This window comes from Piliocolobus tephrosceles, chromosome 2 (assembly GCF_002776525.5).
Source record: "Piliocolobus tephrosceles isolate RC106 chromosome 2, ASM277652v3, whole genome shotgun sequence".
Classification (NCBI taxonomy): Eukaryota; Metazoa; Chordata; class Mammalia; order Primates; family Cercopithecidae; genus Piliocolobus; species Piliocolobus tephrosceles.
This window is the reverse complement of record NC_045435.1, coordinates 35,414,854-35,430,873: the sequence shown is the minus strand read 5'-3', so window position 1 is coordinate 35,430,873 and position 16,020 is coordinate 35,414,854. Positions and strand designations below refer to the sequence as shown.

Sequence of the window (16,020 nt, the reverse complement as noted above, 5' to 3'; positions counted from 1 at the left end):
CAACTCTCCCACCTCAACCTCCCAAAGTGCTGGAATTACAGGTGTGAGCCACTGCACCCACCCTCTATTTTCTTCTCTGATCTCCTAGGGCTGTTTTCAGAGACACAGAAGTTAACATTTGTACAGGACCTGGCAAAAGGCAAGTTCTCAATCGATGGGAACCATGATTCCATCACTTCTGGCTTCCTCAGCAGTCAACAGGGCTGAACGCATATTACTGACAGGCCAGCAACACTTTACACTTGCAGTCTACAAACTAGAGACTCATTTAGTAAAATGACATGTTCTCCACAAACTCTGACATACAGGGCTTTCTGTCTGTCCATTTTGTTTCAAGCAATTGGAAATGGAATTTAGGGAGTATTTCTAAGAGTGTACCAAATTGGATTAATTGGCCAGGCACAGTGGCTCACACCTGTAATCCCAGCACTTTGGGAGGCCAAGGTGGGTGGAATACCTGAGTCCAGGAGTTTGAGACCAGCCTGGGCAACATGGTGAAACCTTGTCTTTACAAAAAATACAGAAATTAGCCAGGCGTGGGGGTGCATGCCTGTAGTCCCAACTTCTTGAGGGGATGAGGCAGGAGGATCACTTGAGTCCAGGAAGTCAAGGCTGCAGTGAGCCAAGACTGCACCACTGCATTCTCGCCTGGGTGATAAAGTGAGACCCTGTCTAAAATAAAATTTTTTAAAAAATCATATAATGACCACGTTTAGGAATTGGGGAAGACTTCAAAGGTCATCAGGTATGGGCAATTTGCCCAGTGTGACATCTTTCTGGAGGGTGGTAAGCAGTATAATGCCCTTCAAAGATGTCCATGCATAATCCCTGGGACCTGTGAATATGTTACCTTCTATGCAAAGAGGCTTTACAGATGTGATTAGGTTAAGGACCTTGAGATGGGGATCGCATCCTGGATTATACAAGTAGGCATAATCTGATCACATGAGTCATTGAAAGTAGAGAAGCTTTCCCACTGTGGGAAGAGAAAGACATGACTTTGGACAAATGGTGGAAGAGATGCAATATGGCTGGCTTTGAAGACGGATGGAGGAACGTGCCATAAGCCAAGGAATGTGGGTGGTTTCTGGAAGCTGGAAAAGGCAAGGAAATGGATTCTTCCCTAGAGCCTCCAGAAATACATCTTGCACCTTGACTTTAGTGACAGCTGTGTTGGACTTCTAACTTACAAAACTAATAGATTTGTATTGTTTTAAGCCATTAAGTTTGTGGTAATTTGTTAGGGAGCAATAGGAAACTAAGACAAGCGACAACAAACACAACAACCCAGAGAGGCCAGCATGGTCATGTCTGCAAAGGAAGCAGCTTTTACTTGTCTATAATAAACATTTTCAGCAACTTCATTTGTCATCTGTAGCATTTTACAATCCTTCACTCTTCTGATCACCTTCCTAAATATAATTCTGTGTACAAGCTTCCATGTTAAAATGCAGCTCCAGAATAAAGACAACGCTCCGTGTGTGACTCCGGTCCTGAAGAGTACGGGATGGATCCCTTGATCTATACGCGCTGCTGCTCTTCCTACCTACGAAGGTGGTTTTTTTTTTTTTTTTTTTTTGCCGTTAATTCATACTTGGATTCACTCTCAGGCCAGATTTACCTCATTCCGTCAACTTCCAAAATGCAGTTTTGGGGCAAATAAATAGGCATATGTGAGATGTAATATGGCCCAGCAAAAATCCAGGACTTACATTGTTCCATCAATGATGGAAACAGGCTTCACTGCCAGATTTATAACTCTCCTGAAATACAGATGGAAACTATCAGGCTGGATGGCTGTCACTGTGATTATAGCCTTTTACCATAACCTTTGTAAGGCAGGAAGAATTATTTTTGGATGATTTGCTTTTTCTAATTGCTAAAGAAATATAAAACTTAGAAAGTTTGCCACATTCCCACCTCAGATATATTTATCAACAGATTAGAAGCTTAAAACTAGCATTTTTATACATCCACCCCAGGGAAATAAATAATTGTGTCATGTAAGAGAATTTCTTAAAGAAAGAAGCCCCTAGGGATAGTTGGGGACCTTGGAACATTTGTTCTCAGCTTTTTCAACTTCCACCATCTGTAGCATAACCCAGGAACCACACTTTTAGTATAAGGCTGAAACACGGTAAGATTTCCAATCATCAAGGAAATGATAACCACAGTTAACATGTATGGAAGGTTTACTAAATTCCAAACAGTGCACTAGTTCCTTTAATGCTCATAATGACTCTATGAGGTAGGTACCATTATCATCATAATCTCTACTTTACAGATGAGGAAACTGAGGCATAGAGAGGTTTGGTGGCTTGCCCATGGTCACAAACCTAGCATGTGGTAGAGTTGGAACTTGAACCATGGTAGACTATCAGCAAACAAACCATATGCTCAACCACCCTGCTACACTGCGGAAAGATTAATTGGCTTCATTATACTGCATCTATTAAGGGGCAGGAAAAAAAAAACTAACAGACTTAGTCTTTTTCTAAAAATAAGTATTGAAACAGGCCGGGCACGGTGGCTCAAGCCTGTAATCCCAGCACTTTGGGAGGCCGAGACGGGTGGATCACGAGGTCAGGAGATCGAGACCATCCTGGCCTACACGGTGAAACCCCGTCTCTATTAAAAAATACAAAAAACTAGCCGGGCGAGGTGGCAGGCGCCTGTAGTCCCAGCTACTCGGGAGGCTGAGGCAGGAGAATGGCGGGGACCCGGGAGGCGGAGCTTGCAGTGAGCCGAGATCGCGCCACTGCACTTCAGCCCGGGCGACAGAGCGAGACTCCGTCTCAAAAAAAAAAAAAAAAAGTATTGAAACAAAGGGCATTTATGAAAAAGCCAGTGACTCAAGACACACTATTCCTACAATAATTTTAGAAATGTTTCTTTCTAATTTAAAAGATAAAAATATATCTTCACTGTTGAAATATTGGGCAATATTAAAGTATAATGAAGAAAATAAAAATCATGTCGTTTCACGTAGCTGCTTCTTTCTATGTGCTAAGTCAGTGTTTCTCAAAGTGAGATCAGTAGGCCAAGGATATTAGATCACCTGGAGCTCATCTTTACAATGCGGATTTCCCACCCCAGACCAACAAAAATAAAATCCCTGAGGAACTGGACCTCAGAATCCCGACTTGCAGCAGCACTTTACAGCTTGCTGCCCTAGGAACTATGGAACCTATTCAGTAGAATCATATGTTCTCCAAGGACCCAGACACTACACAACCTATGCAAATTCCCGTTTGAAAACTTATTTATTTTTATTTTTATTTTTATTTTTGAGACAGAGTCTCACTCTGTCGCCCAGGCTGGAGTGCAGTGGTACAATCTCAGCTCACTGCAAGCCCCGCCTCCGGGGTTCAGGCCATTCTCCTGCCTCAGCCTCCCGAGTAGCTGGGACTACAGGCGCCCGCCACCACGCCCGGCTAATTTTTTTGTATTTTTAGTAGAGACAGGGTTTCACCGTGTTAGCCAGGATGTTCTCAATCTCCTGACCTCGTGATCCGCCCGCCTCGGCCTCCCAAAGTGCTGGGATTACAGGCGCGAGCCACCTCGCCGGGCCTTGGAAACTTTTTTCTTTGAGACAAAGTCTTACACCGTCCCCCAGGCTGGAGTGCAGTGGTGCGATCCCGGCTCACTGCAACCTCCACCTCCCAGGTTCAAGCAATTCTCCTGCCTCAGCCGCCCGTGTAGCTGGTATTACAGGCACGCACCAGCATGCCCAGCTAATTTTTGTAATTTTTTTAGTAGACACGGGGTTTCACTATGTTGGCCCCGCTGGTCTTGAATTCCTGATCTCAAGTGATCTGCCCGCCTCGCCTCCCAAAGTGCTGGGATTACAGGCCCGAGCTACCGCACCCGCCCCATTTGAAAACTTTTATTAGATGTCCATTTTGTCTCAAGGAGTCCAAAACTGGATTTAAAGAGTATCTCTAGTAGTATACTAAATTTGACTAATATTTAATTTTAAAATTAAAATTTAAAAGTAAGAATTACATTTTTAGTCTTTCTTATGCCCGGTAAAGTTTGAGAAATGCTGCCCAAGGGTTCACAAGAGAGGTCCAGAATTCTTGGACTCTGTATTCAAAACTCATACTGTACCCAGAGAACTAGCCCTCCTTTCCATCTGAAACCAAATTGTCCTCAGAGGTATAAAGAAAGGAAAACTGAGGAAGCCCCATTTGGAAGTCAGGCTTAGGATGGGGGAAAATAGGACCTTTACAGATTACTTGAAGGGGATATTCTCCTGGCCTTTAGCTATAGGCTCTGTGCCCAGGTCAGCTACAGCTTTAATGCAGCCTCAGAGGGCCCCCAACCCAAGCAGCGTTTTCTGTCCTCAGCTCTGAGCTTGATTCAGAGACCTGCATTTGGCTTTGCTTTTCCAGAAAGCAAAATGGCTCTTCTCCATTAGCACCAAGCTCATATTCTAGCTATTAGCCAAGCAAAGGATTTTCCAAATATAGGCCCCAAAAAGCATGTGCACTTTGAAGGCCACAATAAAGCTTAAATCGCTAAAACTTATTAAAAAGAAAGCCAACAATTGTCGCCAAAAGCGTGAGTCCTTAGCAGAACAGCAAGACAAAAGCCAGAAAGAGGAACAAAAATATGCATTGTAGGGGAGGGGCTGGCAGGGAGGTGTAGATTTATATGGAAGAGTTGACATCATTGTTTCCCAATAATACTCAGCATGCAGGAAACAGATGGGAAAGAAGTGGTGGAAGGGGCTACTTATGGTAACAGGGCATGCTCTCTGTTTAGAATCCTGCCATTTGGAACCTAAGTGTTTTACTTTGAAAAACTGGGGATGGGAACTCAATTGCCAGAAGTTTTATTACGTCTAACTAAATCCTACTGAACTTATCACCTTGGCAATGCATGGCAAAATGGAGCTCTGCATATCAGACCTGTTTTACTGCTAGCACAGCTATGTCTCGTTGGGTCAAGAGCAGACAAAGCCATGGAAGGAGAATTTAATGTTGGATAGACACAGCTGGAGTCTTGCTTCTCCCAATTCCTGGCTGGGTGACATGAGGCAAGTTACTTAACCTCTCTGAGTTGGTCCACCTTTATAAGATGGGGATAAAACAGAACTTTCCATATAGTCGAAGACTCTGCAGTTGGGCATTCATGCCGTACAGATAGATTTAATCAAGAAACAGAGGGTCAGTTAGCATCACTTTTAAAACTTTTATCTTTTTTTTTGTTTGTTTGAGACAGAGTCTCACTCTATATCACTCAGGCTGGAGTGCAGTAGTGTGATCTTAGCTCACTGCAACCTCCACCTCCCGGGTTCAAGCAATTCTTTTGCCTCAGCCTCCCAAGTAGCTAGGATTACAGGCGCCCACCACCAAGCCCAGCTAATTTTAACAGAATTCTCCATTCTTCTGTGCTTGGGCAGGGGACAGACAAAGCCATGATAAGCAAATCAAAGGCCACTCTTGTTACTATCAGCTGGTTTGCCATCTCCTGAGGGCAGGTTCACTCCCCTGCAGCTGAAGGCAGGCTTCTGTCACCCCAGCCAGTCTCAGCCTCACCACTCTAAGTACCCTCAGCTGTAAGCCTCTTCTTCCCCAGGGTGCAGAGGGGTGTGACCAATTCCAAGTGTCAGGCAAATCCCTGTGGTTTCCTGCCTCTAGAGACCAACCACCCCATCCTCCCATACCTCTGTCATAACTCAGTCAGATGATGCTTGTTTTATAATTTTACTGATTTTTCCCCTGGTGAAAACAACCCACTCTGTCTGATGGTTCTTTCTCACTTGGCTGCCTCACATGTGCATGTCCCCTGCTTGCTCATCCTCTACAGTCCTCATTCCATTCTTCTTTGTACTTCTTTTAGTTGTTTTCCCTCTTTGAATCCTTTAGGTCAAGAGCAACCTGACAGCATCTCTGTAAAGCCAACAGTCTCTGGATGTTAGAATCCCATTATATACTTGTTGCCTTGAATTGAAAGTCCCATTCCAGATAGGTTCTGATTAAAAACATGAAAAGGAGTCCAGGAACAGTGGCTCACACCTGTAATCCCAGCACTTTGGGAGGCTGAGGTGGGCGGATCACGAGGTCAGGAGTTCAAGACCAGCCTGGCTAACATAGTGAAACCCTGTCTCTAATACAAATACAAAAAATTAGCCAGGCATGGTGGTGGGAGCCTGTAATCCCAGTTACTTGGGAGGCTGAAGCAGGAGAATCGCTTGAACCTGGGAGGTGGAAGTTGCAGTGAGTCGAGATGGCGCCATTGTACTCCAACCCGGGTGACAGTGCGAGACACCATCTCGAATAAAAAAAAATAAAAAAAGAGCTGGGGAAAGAAATATGCATAATCACACAAATTCGCTCAATTGCCTTCACATAGGCTATAGATTTATTTATAGTTTGCCAGAATCCTAGCTTATATGTCTAGCTGTTTTCTAGTGTCTGTAACAGTGAGAGCTGGTATATGTTGCTTTTGGGGGAAGGGGTGACATTCACCCGTCTTCCTCCAGTGGTGGTGGGAAGGGGGCCTGCAAGGTATTCTGGGCCAGCATCAGGCCATGGGCGTGGTACCAGGGCCTGGTATGTATCAACCAAGCTTAAACGAGAACAAAGAGTGCCTGAGACTCGATCCCAGAAACTCAGTTGGTTCTGGGGCCTCGCCAAGAATGTGGTTCATACCAAGGAGTGATTGGTGAAGCACTAGGAAAAGGCGGTGTTTCTGGGGAGTTCTGTGCAAAGCCTGGGTCAGTTTCTATTTGGGAGTAGCAATGAACCCCTGTGGGGACCATTAAGCAACTGGATTCCTGATAATCCAACACATTAGCCATGTGCTTTGTCCTGAGCTTCCTAGAAGGGCACAAACACTGGTTTTCTGAAGAAGGAACTAGGGTCAGTGAATCAACTGCTGCATGTTCCACAAGGGGCTCGTCCTGAGAGAGCCACAGTGAGCTACCAGATCTGCCTTGGGGGGAATTCGCCATCGATTTGCATACACAAAGTGTTAAAGAAGAAAACAACAGGTAGAATGCATAACAAATTGGGTACCCCTGACCCAGAAGATGTGGCTGCAGTGGGCAAGGGACCTGAGAGGAAAAGATAGGGTCCGGCTGGGCTTCAAAGCTGGTAGGTTTAGATCCGTGTGTGTGAAACGCACCTTGCAGAGGGTAAAGTGCTATGCAAATGTCCTTTGTTGTTAGGAGCCTTCATGGTTTAGGCTGGGGGAAAAACAAAGCAAAGGGAGAAAAATCATTTTTCATAGGTTGGGGCAAAATTGTTAATGCCAAATTATGAAATGTGCTATCCTAGGAGATGTGATTCATGCTTGAGACCATGGCCTTAGGAGTCATACAGATCTTGATTTCAATTCTGCCTTTCCCATCTCTATAATCTCGGCATCACTTGGTTAAATCACTCAGTTTTCTCTTTTGTAAAATGGGGATTCAAATGCCCAATTCTTAAACATACTGAAATATTACTTTGCATGTGTAAAGTGACTGGCACAGAGTAAGCAATCAACACAGATAAGTAGCACTTACTACCAATGAAAATAACAACAAGGCCTGATGTGGGACTCAAGCTTCACGCCTAAGTCCTTTTTCTTCCTCAAAGAGACCTCCTCTCCCTCCTCTTCCCTTCAGCCACTCAGCAGCCTGATGTTTTCATCTGTCTCTATCAAATTCTGTTCTTAGAAAAAAAATCTAGCACCAATACTTACTCTCCTCTGAATTACAGTCAGCCTGTTTGTTCCCAGGGGTTTTTAATTTGAAGCCTTAGTTAAATTGTATCCTGCGGCAAAGTCTAGAGAGACAGGGAGTGCTATCTAGACTCCTGAAGTTCCAGCAGGCTGTGGCCCTCACTCAGTCAGTACTTGAGGCTAGCCCCTTGGGGGAGAAATAGCAAGATCACTTCAACTCAAGAGTGGCATTTGTGTTGGTGCATAGGGGGAAACAGCTCAGGAAACTGGGTAGGACATGTACCCATAGGCAAAAAGAAAAATAACTTGAAGCTTGGGGATAAGTGGAAAAATGTCACATTGGCTTAAATACACAGCAAGCACTGAATGGAAAGAAAGCTAACTCCATGTTCCTGGGCCTCAAGGCTGGTCTGAAGGAACCGCCAGAAGGAAGTGGAGTCCTGAGACGCAGAGGCCAGGGTGGGAAGGCGGCTCAGCGCAAGTGTGATCTGTTCTGGAGGAAATGAGCAATGGGGGTAGCCCCAACTAGGAGACTCTATCACTACTTTGTTCCAGAATCTTTAGCTAGACTTAGCTAATGGCAAGGGAGGTGGCAGGGCAGTGACAGTTCTTATGCCCAGAGTCCTGGAACTTAGAGCCCCATCCCCGTTCTCCACCCACTGCTGCAGAGCCTCACCCACAGCCACAAAAACCCTGCAGTGAGGTGATTCCTGGTAAAAATAGTCCCCATCAAGTGCTTCAGAAGTGTCTTGATCAGTCAACTTCTGGAATTCGGAATGTGTTTCCCCTCACACTTGCTTCCATCCTACAGAAAAGGTTCCCAGGCTAGCCCACAGATGCCTAACAAGCTAAGGGGAGGATGATAAAACAAATGCATCAAAAACTACAGTTCCAATGGCACTGGAGAGTGTCCACCGCTTACAGCATCAGCTATGGGAAAATGTGTTCCCAGTTTCAACATGTTTCCCTCTGTGCCAGTACAAGAGCAGGCCTTCAGCTCTCCCTCACCCTGCAGACGGTTCTTAGCTCCAGGGAAGGGCTGGGGCAACAAGGGAGTGGGCTTCCTCAGCAGCCCCCAAGCCTGAGCCTCCTGAAGCTGGAAGGCATCTGGTTGGCAGCCAGTGGGGGTAGACAGGGGAGAAGAAAGGGTGAGGCTGCCTTGTGGCCCAGGGGCTCTTGGCAGAGGTCTAAAGAGTGGGCAGAAGGGAGGCATGTGGAAGTGGTTCTTTCTATTCTCTGTGTGGGTTGTCATCTCCACACTACACAGAGTAAGTTACAGCTCGGCCTCAAGTTAGCCAGTCAGTTTGCTCCACGTTTAAAGCCTAATTCTCCTTTTTCAATTCTTTCTGTTTCATTCTGGGAGCCCAAATGCGGGGACGCCCTCTAAACTCAAGCCCACAAAGTTGCTGTTCTCGCTCCACAAGCTCTACATCCAGGACCCGACTTCTGCTTCAGTTCTGCTGGACTCAGCAGTGGCTGCGTTCTTCTTTCTTTCTTTTTTTAAATTTTTTTTTTTTTGAGATGGAGTCTCACTCTGTCGCCCAGGCTGGAGTGCAGTGGTACGATCTCAGCTCACTGCAACCTCCACCTCCTGGGTTCAAGCGATTCTCCTGCCTCAGCCTCCCAAGTAGCTGGGATAACAGGCCCCTGCCACCACGCTCAGCTAATTTTTTTGTGTTTTTAGTAGAGATGGGGTTTCACCACATTGGTCAGGCTGGTCTCAAACTCCTGACCTCAAGTGATCCACCCGCTTTGGTCTCCCAAAGTGCTGGGATTATAGGCGTGAGCCACCATGCCCGGCTGTGGCTGTGTCTTTCTCAGGCCTTTTGAGGGCCCTTTAATTTAAAGGTGACCTTTAGTTCCTGAGTGTACACTGATGATCCACCCTGCAGTGACTGTGAGAAATCCCTGCATAAATTGGCTTCCTCATTCAGTAGGGCAAGCAACCTGCTTCGGGTCCCTTTTGGTGATGGATTAGCTCAATCTTATCATATCATTTACTCATTTAATTGGAGCCTCATCACTCAGTCCTGGATGGTAGGTGGTGATGCTAGGGTAAACTCAGGGTGCCATGATAACAGCTACACTTATGGTTTACCATGTGCTTGCCCTCTGCTCAGTGCTTTACCTATATTAACTCATTTATTTTCATATCAATCCTATTATCATCATTTCATGAGTGAGGATACTGAGACCCAGGGAAGGTAAACAACTGGCTCCAGGGTCACTCAGCTGGGAACAAGCAAAGTTGGGATTCTATTCCAGGCAGTAAGATTCCAAAATTCCTAATGGGATCCTCCACCAGGGGCACCTGCCTCAGGAGGATCAGAGAAGGTTTCCAGAATCTTTCAAAGCTGAGAGCCAAAGGATGAAGAGTTAGTCAGGGAAGGTGTCACCACGACGTGCCAGGCAAGCTGCTGGAAAGGAAGCAACTAAGCCAAAGAAAAAACCCCTGCCTTCGTTCTCCATTCAAGGTTAAATATTTTCTTGAACAGAAGATATTTACCTTCTTTGCTAAGACTTTGCTGCTGCTGATGTTTGAGTGTCTTGTCTATTTAACTGGAGATCAAAACTTTCAGATTTTCTTCTTCAGCTTTTCCTTCAGCTATGACAGGTAATTTCAAAGCTTAATTGATCTGAAAGTTTGTTCATATCCCTTAGACCATAACTTTCTTGAGCCTGCAGCCCATCTTTTTTTTTTTTTTCACAGTATCTACCACAGTGCCTTAATAAATATTTGTTAAATAAATAGATAAACAAAGAAAGAGAATCATTTAGTCTCAGAAATGTAGAAGAGTCACATGTAAAAGTTCCCATTGCCTTGTCCTTGTTCTTTGAAATACCGGGGCTTACTCTCATCAAGGTTGAAGTCGTATTTGTAATGGGCACTTATTTGTTACAAACCCTCCCTCTGTCATGCCTCAAATCAAACATTTACATTATATATTAAAGGTATGTCATATATATATATGTTAATGTATATTTTTTCGGTGTGGTAAGAACTAGGAAAAAAATTTTAGGAATAAAAAGGCTGATGGTTCTTATCAAACATTCAGAAGGTGCATTCTGAATGGCTAAGGCTGCTTATCCAGGGGAAAATGGTCTGTAATCTGAGCAGAGATTACCACCCTGCCCATGTATCCACATATTCTAGGAAAGACTCTGATTTCATTGTTCTTACAGGGGTCTGAGCATCAGCATTTTTTTCTTAAAGCTCTCAGGTAATTCTAATGTGTTGCCATCACTGAGAGCCATGGGGCCAGAGCAAGCAATATCACCTTTTAATTTTTTTTAAGTGCAACTTCCATTTTATTTTTCTCGAGAGGACAGTTTTTCCTCAGCCCTTAAAGACTCAGCTCCTTACGTGGGCTTTGGTGGAGACCGTAGGACAACACAGGCACATCTAAATCAGAGTGGGAGTGTTTGGTCCTTGCAGGCTCCATGAGATCAATTCCTGACTACCTTGCTGTGAATGGCACAACTCACACAGTAATGTAGCTTCACATACAGCTCGAGAAATACATAGGCGGTGAAAACGCTTGCTTCAGAAATGTCCCTGACAGCAGTGGCCTCTACTGTGTTTTGAATGAGGAACTTCTTAATAGCCTTGTCTTTGGGCACACATTGGGCGCAGTTTGTGCAGCGAAGAGGCCGCAGGTAGCTGCAGCCCTTTTCGGCACAATCGTCGCCCCTTCTTTTCTTTGTCAACTTGGAAGCTCGGTATCACTTTTTACCAGGGAGTGGGTAAAATGAACAAGTTTGCTCAGAGGAGCCAAAAATCCTCAGCCATTAAAGTAAAGCCAACCCAGAGAAAGAAGACAATTTTCCCTATAACACTCTCTTACTTGTCTCTTGGCTCCTGGCCCCAACCATCTCCAAGCTCTACTAGAACACCCAGAACACTTGGCGTATAAAGGAGAGGTAGCAAACGACCATGGGCACATTACGACCTTGCAGAGCTTCACCCACAACCTTCCAACCTTAGGCAGGAACGTGATGTGGTTTTCATTATACAGCTGAAGCAAGGGCCTTCTTATTCAGTGGTCAAGAAAAGAAAAAGAAAACTGTACTATTTTCAGCAGCAGCAGTAAGGAAGAGATGATCTCCCTTTATTCCAGACAGGAAGAGAAAGTTAGCTGGTTCCCAGGGGAGAGCTGGGGGTTGGGGACAGCAGCCACTGTGTTGGAGGGGAAGTGCAACAGGCTCTGGGCAAGTCTGCCAGGAGCCACTTCATGCCATTCTTGAGTGTTCCTACCAGGCTAAGAGTGTTCATTGCTCCCTTCTTACCAGGCTAGAGAAAAGTGGTCAAAGAAGAGGGAAAATTGGTCCTGGATATCAGGCCCCCTGTATAGCCAGTGAGGGGTGATCAGAGCAGGGTCTGAAATTGGCATCTGTGCAGATACCTGCAGAAATTGCATACACGGTGTGTCTGTGTGTGTGTGTGTGTGTGTGTGTGTGTGTGTGTGTGTGATTCTAAGGAAAGGGTTTCTGTTTTTCATCAGCTTCCCAAAGATTAAGGTTGACAACTGACCCTGAGCAATGTCTGCCCTAAGCTGAACACCTATTTGTAAACCACACACCTGGCCTTGTCAGATTTCTCCAGCTGAAAGCAGCAGGACTGAGCCTCAGCAAATTACAGAAGCATACGACATTCAGTCTCTGTCTTCAGCCTTTGTCTCCCCAGAGTTCCCACTCAGGCGTGTGGCGTCCCCACGTTCAGATGCCCTGAGCATAGCTCGTTGTCACCCTGCTTTGTCCTCCACTCCAGCTCAGGGCTTTCCTTCCCTGTCCAAGGACAGGGGCTCTCTTTGCGTCCCTAAATCTTTGGTCTTCCCTTCTCCCCTTGTACTCCCAGACCCGAACCTATTTTTCCTATCTCAGTGCAGGTCCACTGCACCACCCTTGACCTTCAAAGCTCAGTAACCATGATGTTAGTCCAGGGAGCCTTTCTCCAGCCCCCTGGCTCCCAGTTACCACACTGACTTTTCACCCTCAGCATTCTGGGCTGATCTTCCAAGGTGTTGGGCCAAGGACCAGTGCCCAGCTCAGCTTTTCCTTCCAGAAGCAGAGTCCAGGCTTTGTCTGTAAACCAATACATGTCTCAGAGAGTCCAGGAAGAAGCAACATTACTTTAGAGAAAACCATTAGCACTAACTTTGTTCATTGATGCTACACTATGACAAATATATGGAAAAAACCTATCCAACTAGTTTGAGCTGTGGGAAAAAATAAATTCTAATTACTCTTATTTACATAAGCAGTGTATTATGCATGCCTAATTTCCGTGTAGCACAATACCAGTGTGTGGATCATTAAGTGGGTCAGTTGCCTTTCCTTTCAAAGCTGAACTCTCATCAGGTATGCTCAGTCTTGAAAGTTTGCTGATCCTGTAGCAGCTCTGTCTGCTTTCAATTTAGGGGGAAAATATCATTAGAAGAGAATGTTGGCTTAGACATAGAAGCCAGGGAGGGCAGAGGAACCTGACAGGCCAGGAAGGGCCCTCTGATCCTTGATGATTAGCTGTATGACCTTAGGCAGGCCAATTTACCCCTCTGGGCTTCTTTTCCTCCTCCCCAGGGTGGGTGGGGAACCCTGGGTACTGGTTTGCTATTCTTTTAAGCAGGAGTCTCTTTCCTTTTTTTTTTTTTTTTTTTTTGTCTAAATGAAACATATGCAGAAGCCCAAAATATAAAGCAGGTGAAAGAACAGCTGCCTAAAGCTGCCTTTGAGGTATCTTCACAGAACCCTGGGGTTCTGGCTCATTCTATGATCTATTAGTTTGTAAGAATGAACAGGGCTGGCAAGCACCCCTATGCAACTCTCATAGCTTTGAGGTAGAGGCCAGAATAACACCCGCATGGTGAAAGCTGGCATCCCAGGAGCATTCCTAGTGTACCTGGAGGTTAACTTGAAGGCCCCTGCAAAAACAGGTGAAGGGAAGCATTTCATTGTAAACTTCTGACGACAGTAGCTAAGAGGCATACTTAAGAGTTCTCTCATGCTCAAAAAAACTCAAACCAAGTGATTTTTATCTCAAATCTACCTCTCCAGATGGTTTGTGAGGATTCAACGAATTGTTCAGTTATGCATCAATTTCAAAAGAGTCAGTTTTGAAACTTGTGGTTCTCCAAGCTCTAAAATCCTAAGCTATTTGTCCTAATGACACAGCACACTGAACTCTAGAATACCACAGGACTATCACACCACTGCAAATTACTAGGTGGTGCTGAGTCTCCCAAAAAACGGAAGTGAAACAAAAGCATCGCACTGTTTTTGAAATGCATATTCGATATGGACTAATCAAATAGTTTTTGAGATTATTTTCCTGGAGGCAGAATTATTCTGCACAGTTACACAGCCCTTATGTTTTCCCCTTTGTTGTATCTATCTATGTATAAACACATGGCCCATATAGTAGGCTATTTTCCCCCTCGCTGAAGCTTCTGAAGACAAGGCCTTTTTGTCATGGGTAAGTGCAAAACCAGTCAACCTTACAAAAGGAGTCCTTTAATGCTCAATTTTCCAACTTTCCTATGATTAAACACTTCTAAGCTCAAACGCTGTTATTGTAATGTAGATGGTGTTTTCTTTCCCCCTTCCCCAACAAATGTTTAAATTGTCTCCGCTGGATTCCCCCATCCCCAACTCCCCCCCTCCCGTTTCTGACCTTGAAAACAGAGAAGTTTTCCTTTTCTCTGCTTACCCTAAACTATTTAAAAATCGAGGCCCTCTGACCTTTTTACAACACTCTTCTTGTCTGACACACCAAATGTTAATCTGAAAGCCAAGAGGAGGGAAAAGGTCTTGGGGGGGTTTGGAAAGGGGGTGGAGGTACTATATATTTGGCATCAGCTCAGAAAATCAGAAATGTTTGCGCAACCACTCCCCCGATTAGGATCCTCCCCCACCACCCACCCCCAACTGCCTTCTAACACATTAATAAAAAAAGATGTGAGCAGACGAAATTGGAGAGCCCAGGAGGGACAGCTAAGGCGGTCATGATTTTGTACCCAGGGAAGCCCGCTGACCACCACCGCACATGTCCACCCCTCCTCCCTCCCTTCCAACATGCCAGATTTAGGATCGGGACCTCTGCAGCCTCCACCCCCATCCCCTGAGGTGGCCCGGTAAACTTGCGGCAGTACCACCCATTAACAGCTTGTGTGAGACAAACGGAAGGACTGACACAGCAGCCTCCGCGCGTCGGGACGGCAGCGCTGTGCACCTTAAGAATCGTTTATGTTCTTAAAAAAAAAAAAAAAAAGTACAATGAGCGCACAGGCCTGGAATACATTAACTTGTGAACCGACTCTAACACAACTCAAGAGAGTCCATCTCTCCCTCAAACAAAAAGAAGTGGAGGAAAGGCCAAGGCACGTTACCATCCTGTCCCGAGCTTTCCAGATACTCCGTCAGGTCACAGCCAAACGCGCTGGCGGCTCCCTTTCGTTTCAACTTCTGCTTGGCACCCTTGTTCTTCATGAGTTAGTCCCAAAGAGGCTGCCCCTCCGTTTCTGCCGCCCCTCTGCTTGGCACCGCTGTAAGATGGGCTCCCGGGCTAGATCACCGGCTGCCCCGCGGCTCTGGGGGGCCGCATCGGAAGATGGAAGAACCTGGGCTGGGGGCCCTGCGCATGGACCCCGCGGGGCGCGGGCCGGCAGAGCCTGAGATCCACCCCGCGCCGCTCCGGGGCCGCCGTGCCGAGGCCGTCAGACTGGCAGCCGCGGGCCGGCTCGCCTGGGAGTGTCACTTCCTCACTTGGAGTCCCAGGGACTTTCACAGGCTCCTGCGGTGTCTCCGGGTGTTCCTCCTCCGCTTCGGAGGGAGGGCAAGCTCTCCCCCCGCCTTCTTAAGTGAGGACGGGACGCGGGGTGAGAAGACTGCCCAGGGGGCTGCGGTGGGTCCTGCGCCCTGGGCCCGCTGTCTCGCCTTCAGTCGGCTTCGGTAGAGCGAAAAACAAGCATCCTGTCCCTCCTGCCCGCCCTCACGCCTTCCTTTTTTTCCTGTCTTACAAATCCTAGGATCATCCAGCTCAGGAAACGCTGGAAGGAAGTTAGCTAGGGAGGGGGGCGGAGGGTGGAAATTTTTGGCAGCTCCGTGCTTGTGAGTGTGTGGAGCTGGAGGAAGTAGGTGGGTGGGTTGAGGAGCACGGGGTGGGGGTAGAGAACACGTTCTCCCGAGAGCCGTTCTGCGACTCCAGAGATAACTGGGCAGCCCCGGAGGAAATCGCGCTCTCCTAGCAGGATCAGCAGCCGCAGCCGCCGCTTCCTGCCCCGCCGAGCCGGCTCTTTGAAGCGGCGGGAGGTGTGCTGGCATTCTGCGGGGAGCGTGCTGGATGGGACTTTC

General features: G+C 46.4%; 1 protein-coding gene across 1 annotated transcript in view; it reads right to left on the bottom strand.

The window, feature by feature from the left end:
• The window catches only part of ARHGAP31 (Rho GTPase activating protein 31), a 133,153-nt gene extending 117,375 nt beyond the window's left edge, over positions 1-15,778 (bottom strand). Inside the window, exon 1 of the mRNA XM_023213923.2 lies at positions 15,057-15,778. Within this exon, the coding sequence (XP_023069691.1) occupies positions 15,057-15,156 (100 nt within the window). The 5' untranslated portion in view covers positions 15,157-15,778. The remainder of the gene's footprint in view (positions 1-15,056) is intronic.
• Positions 15,779-16,020: the final 242 nt, after the last annotated feature.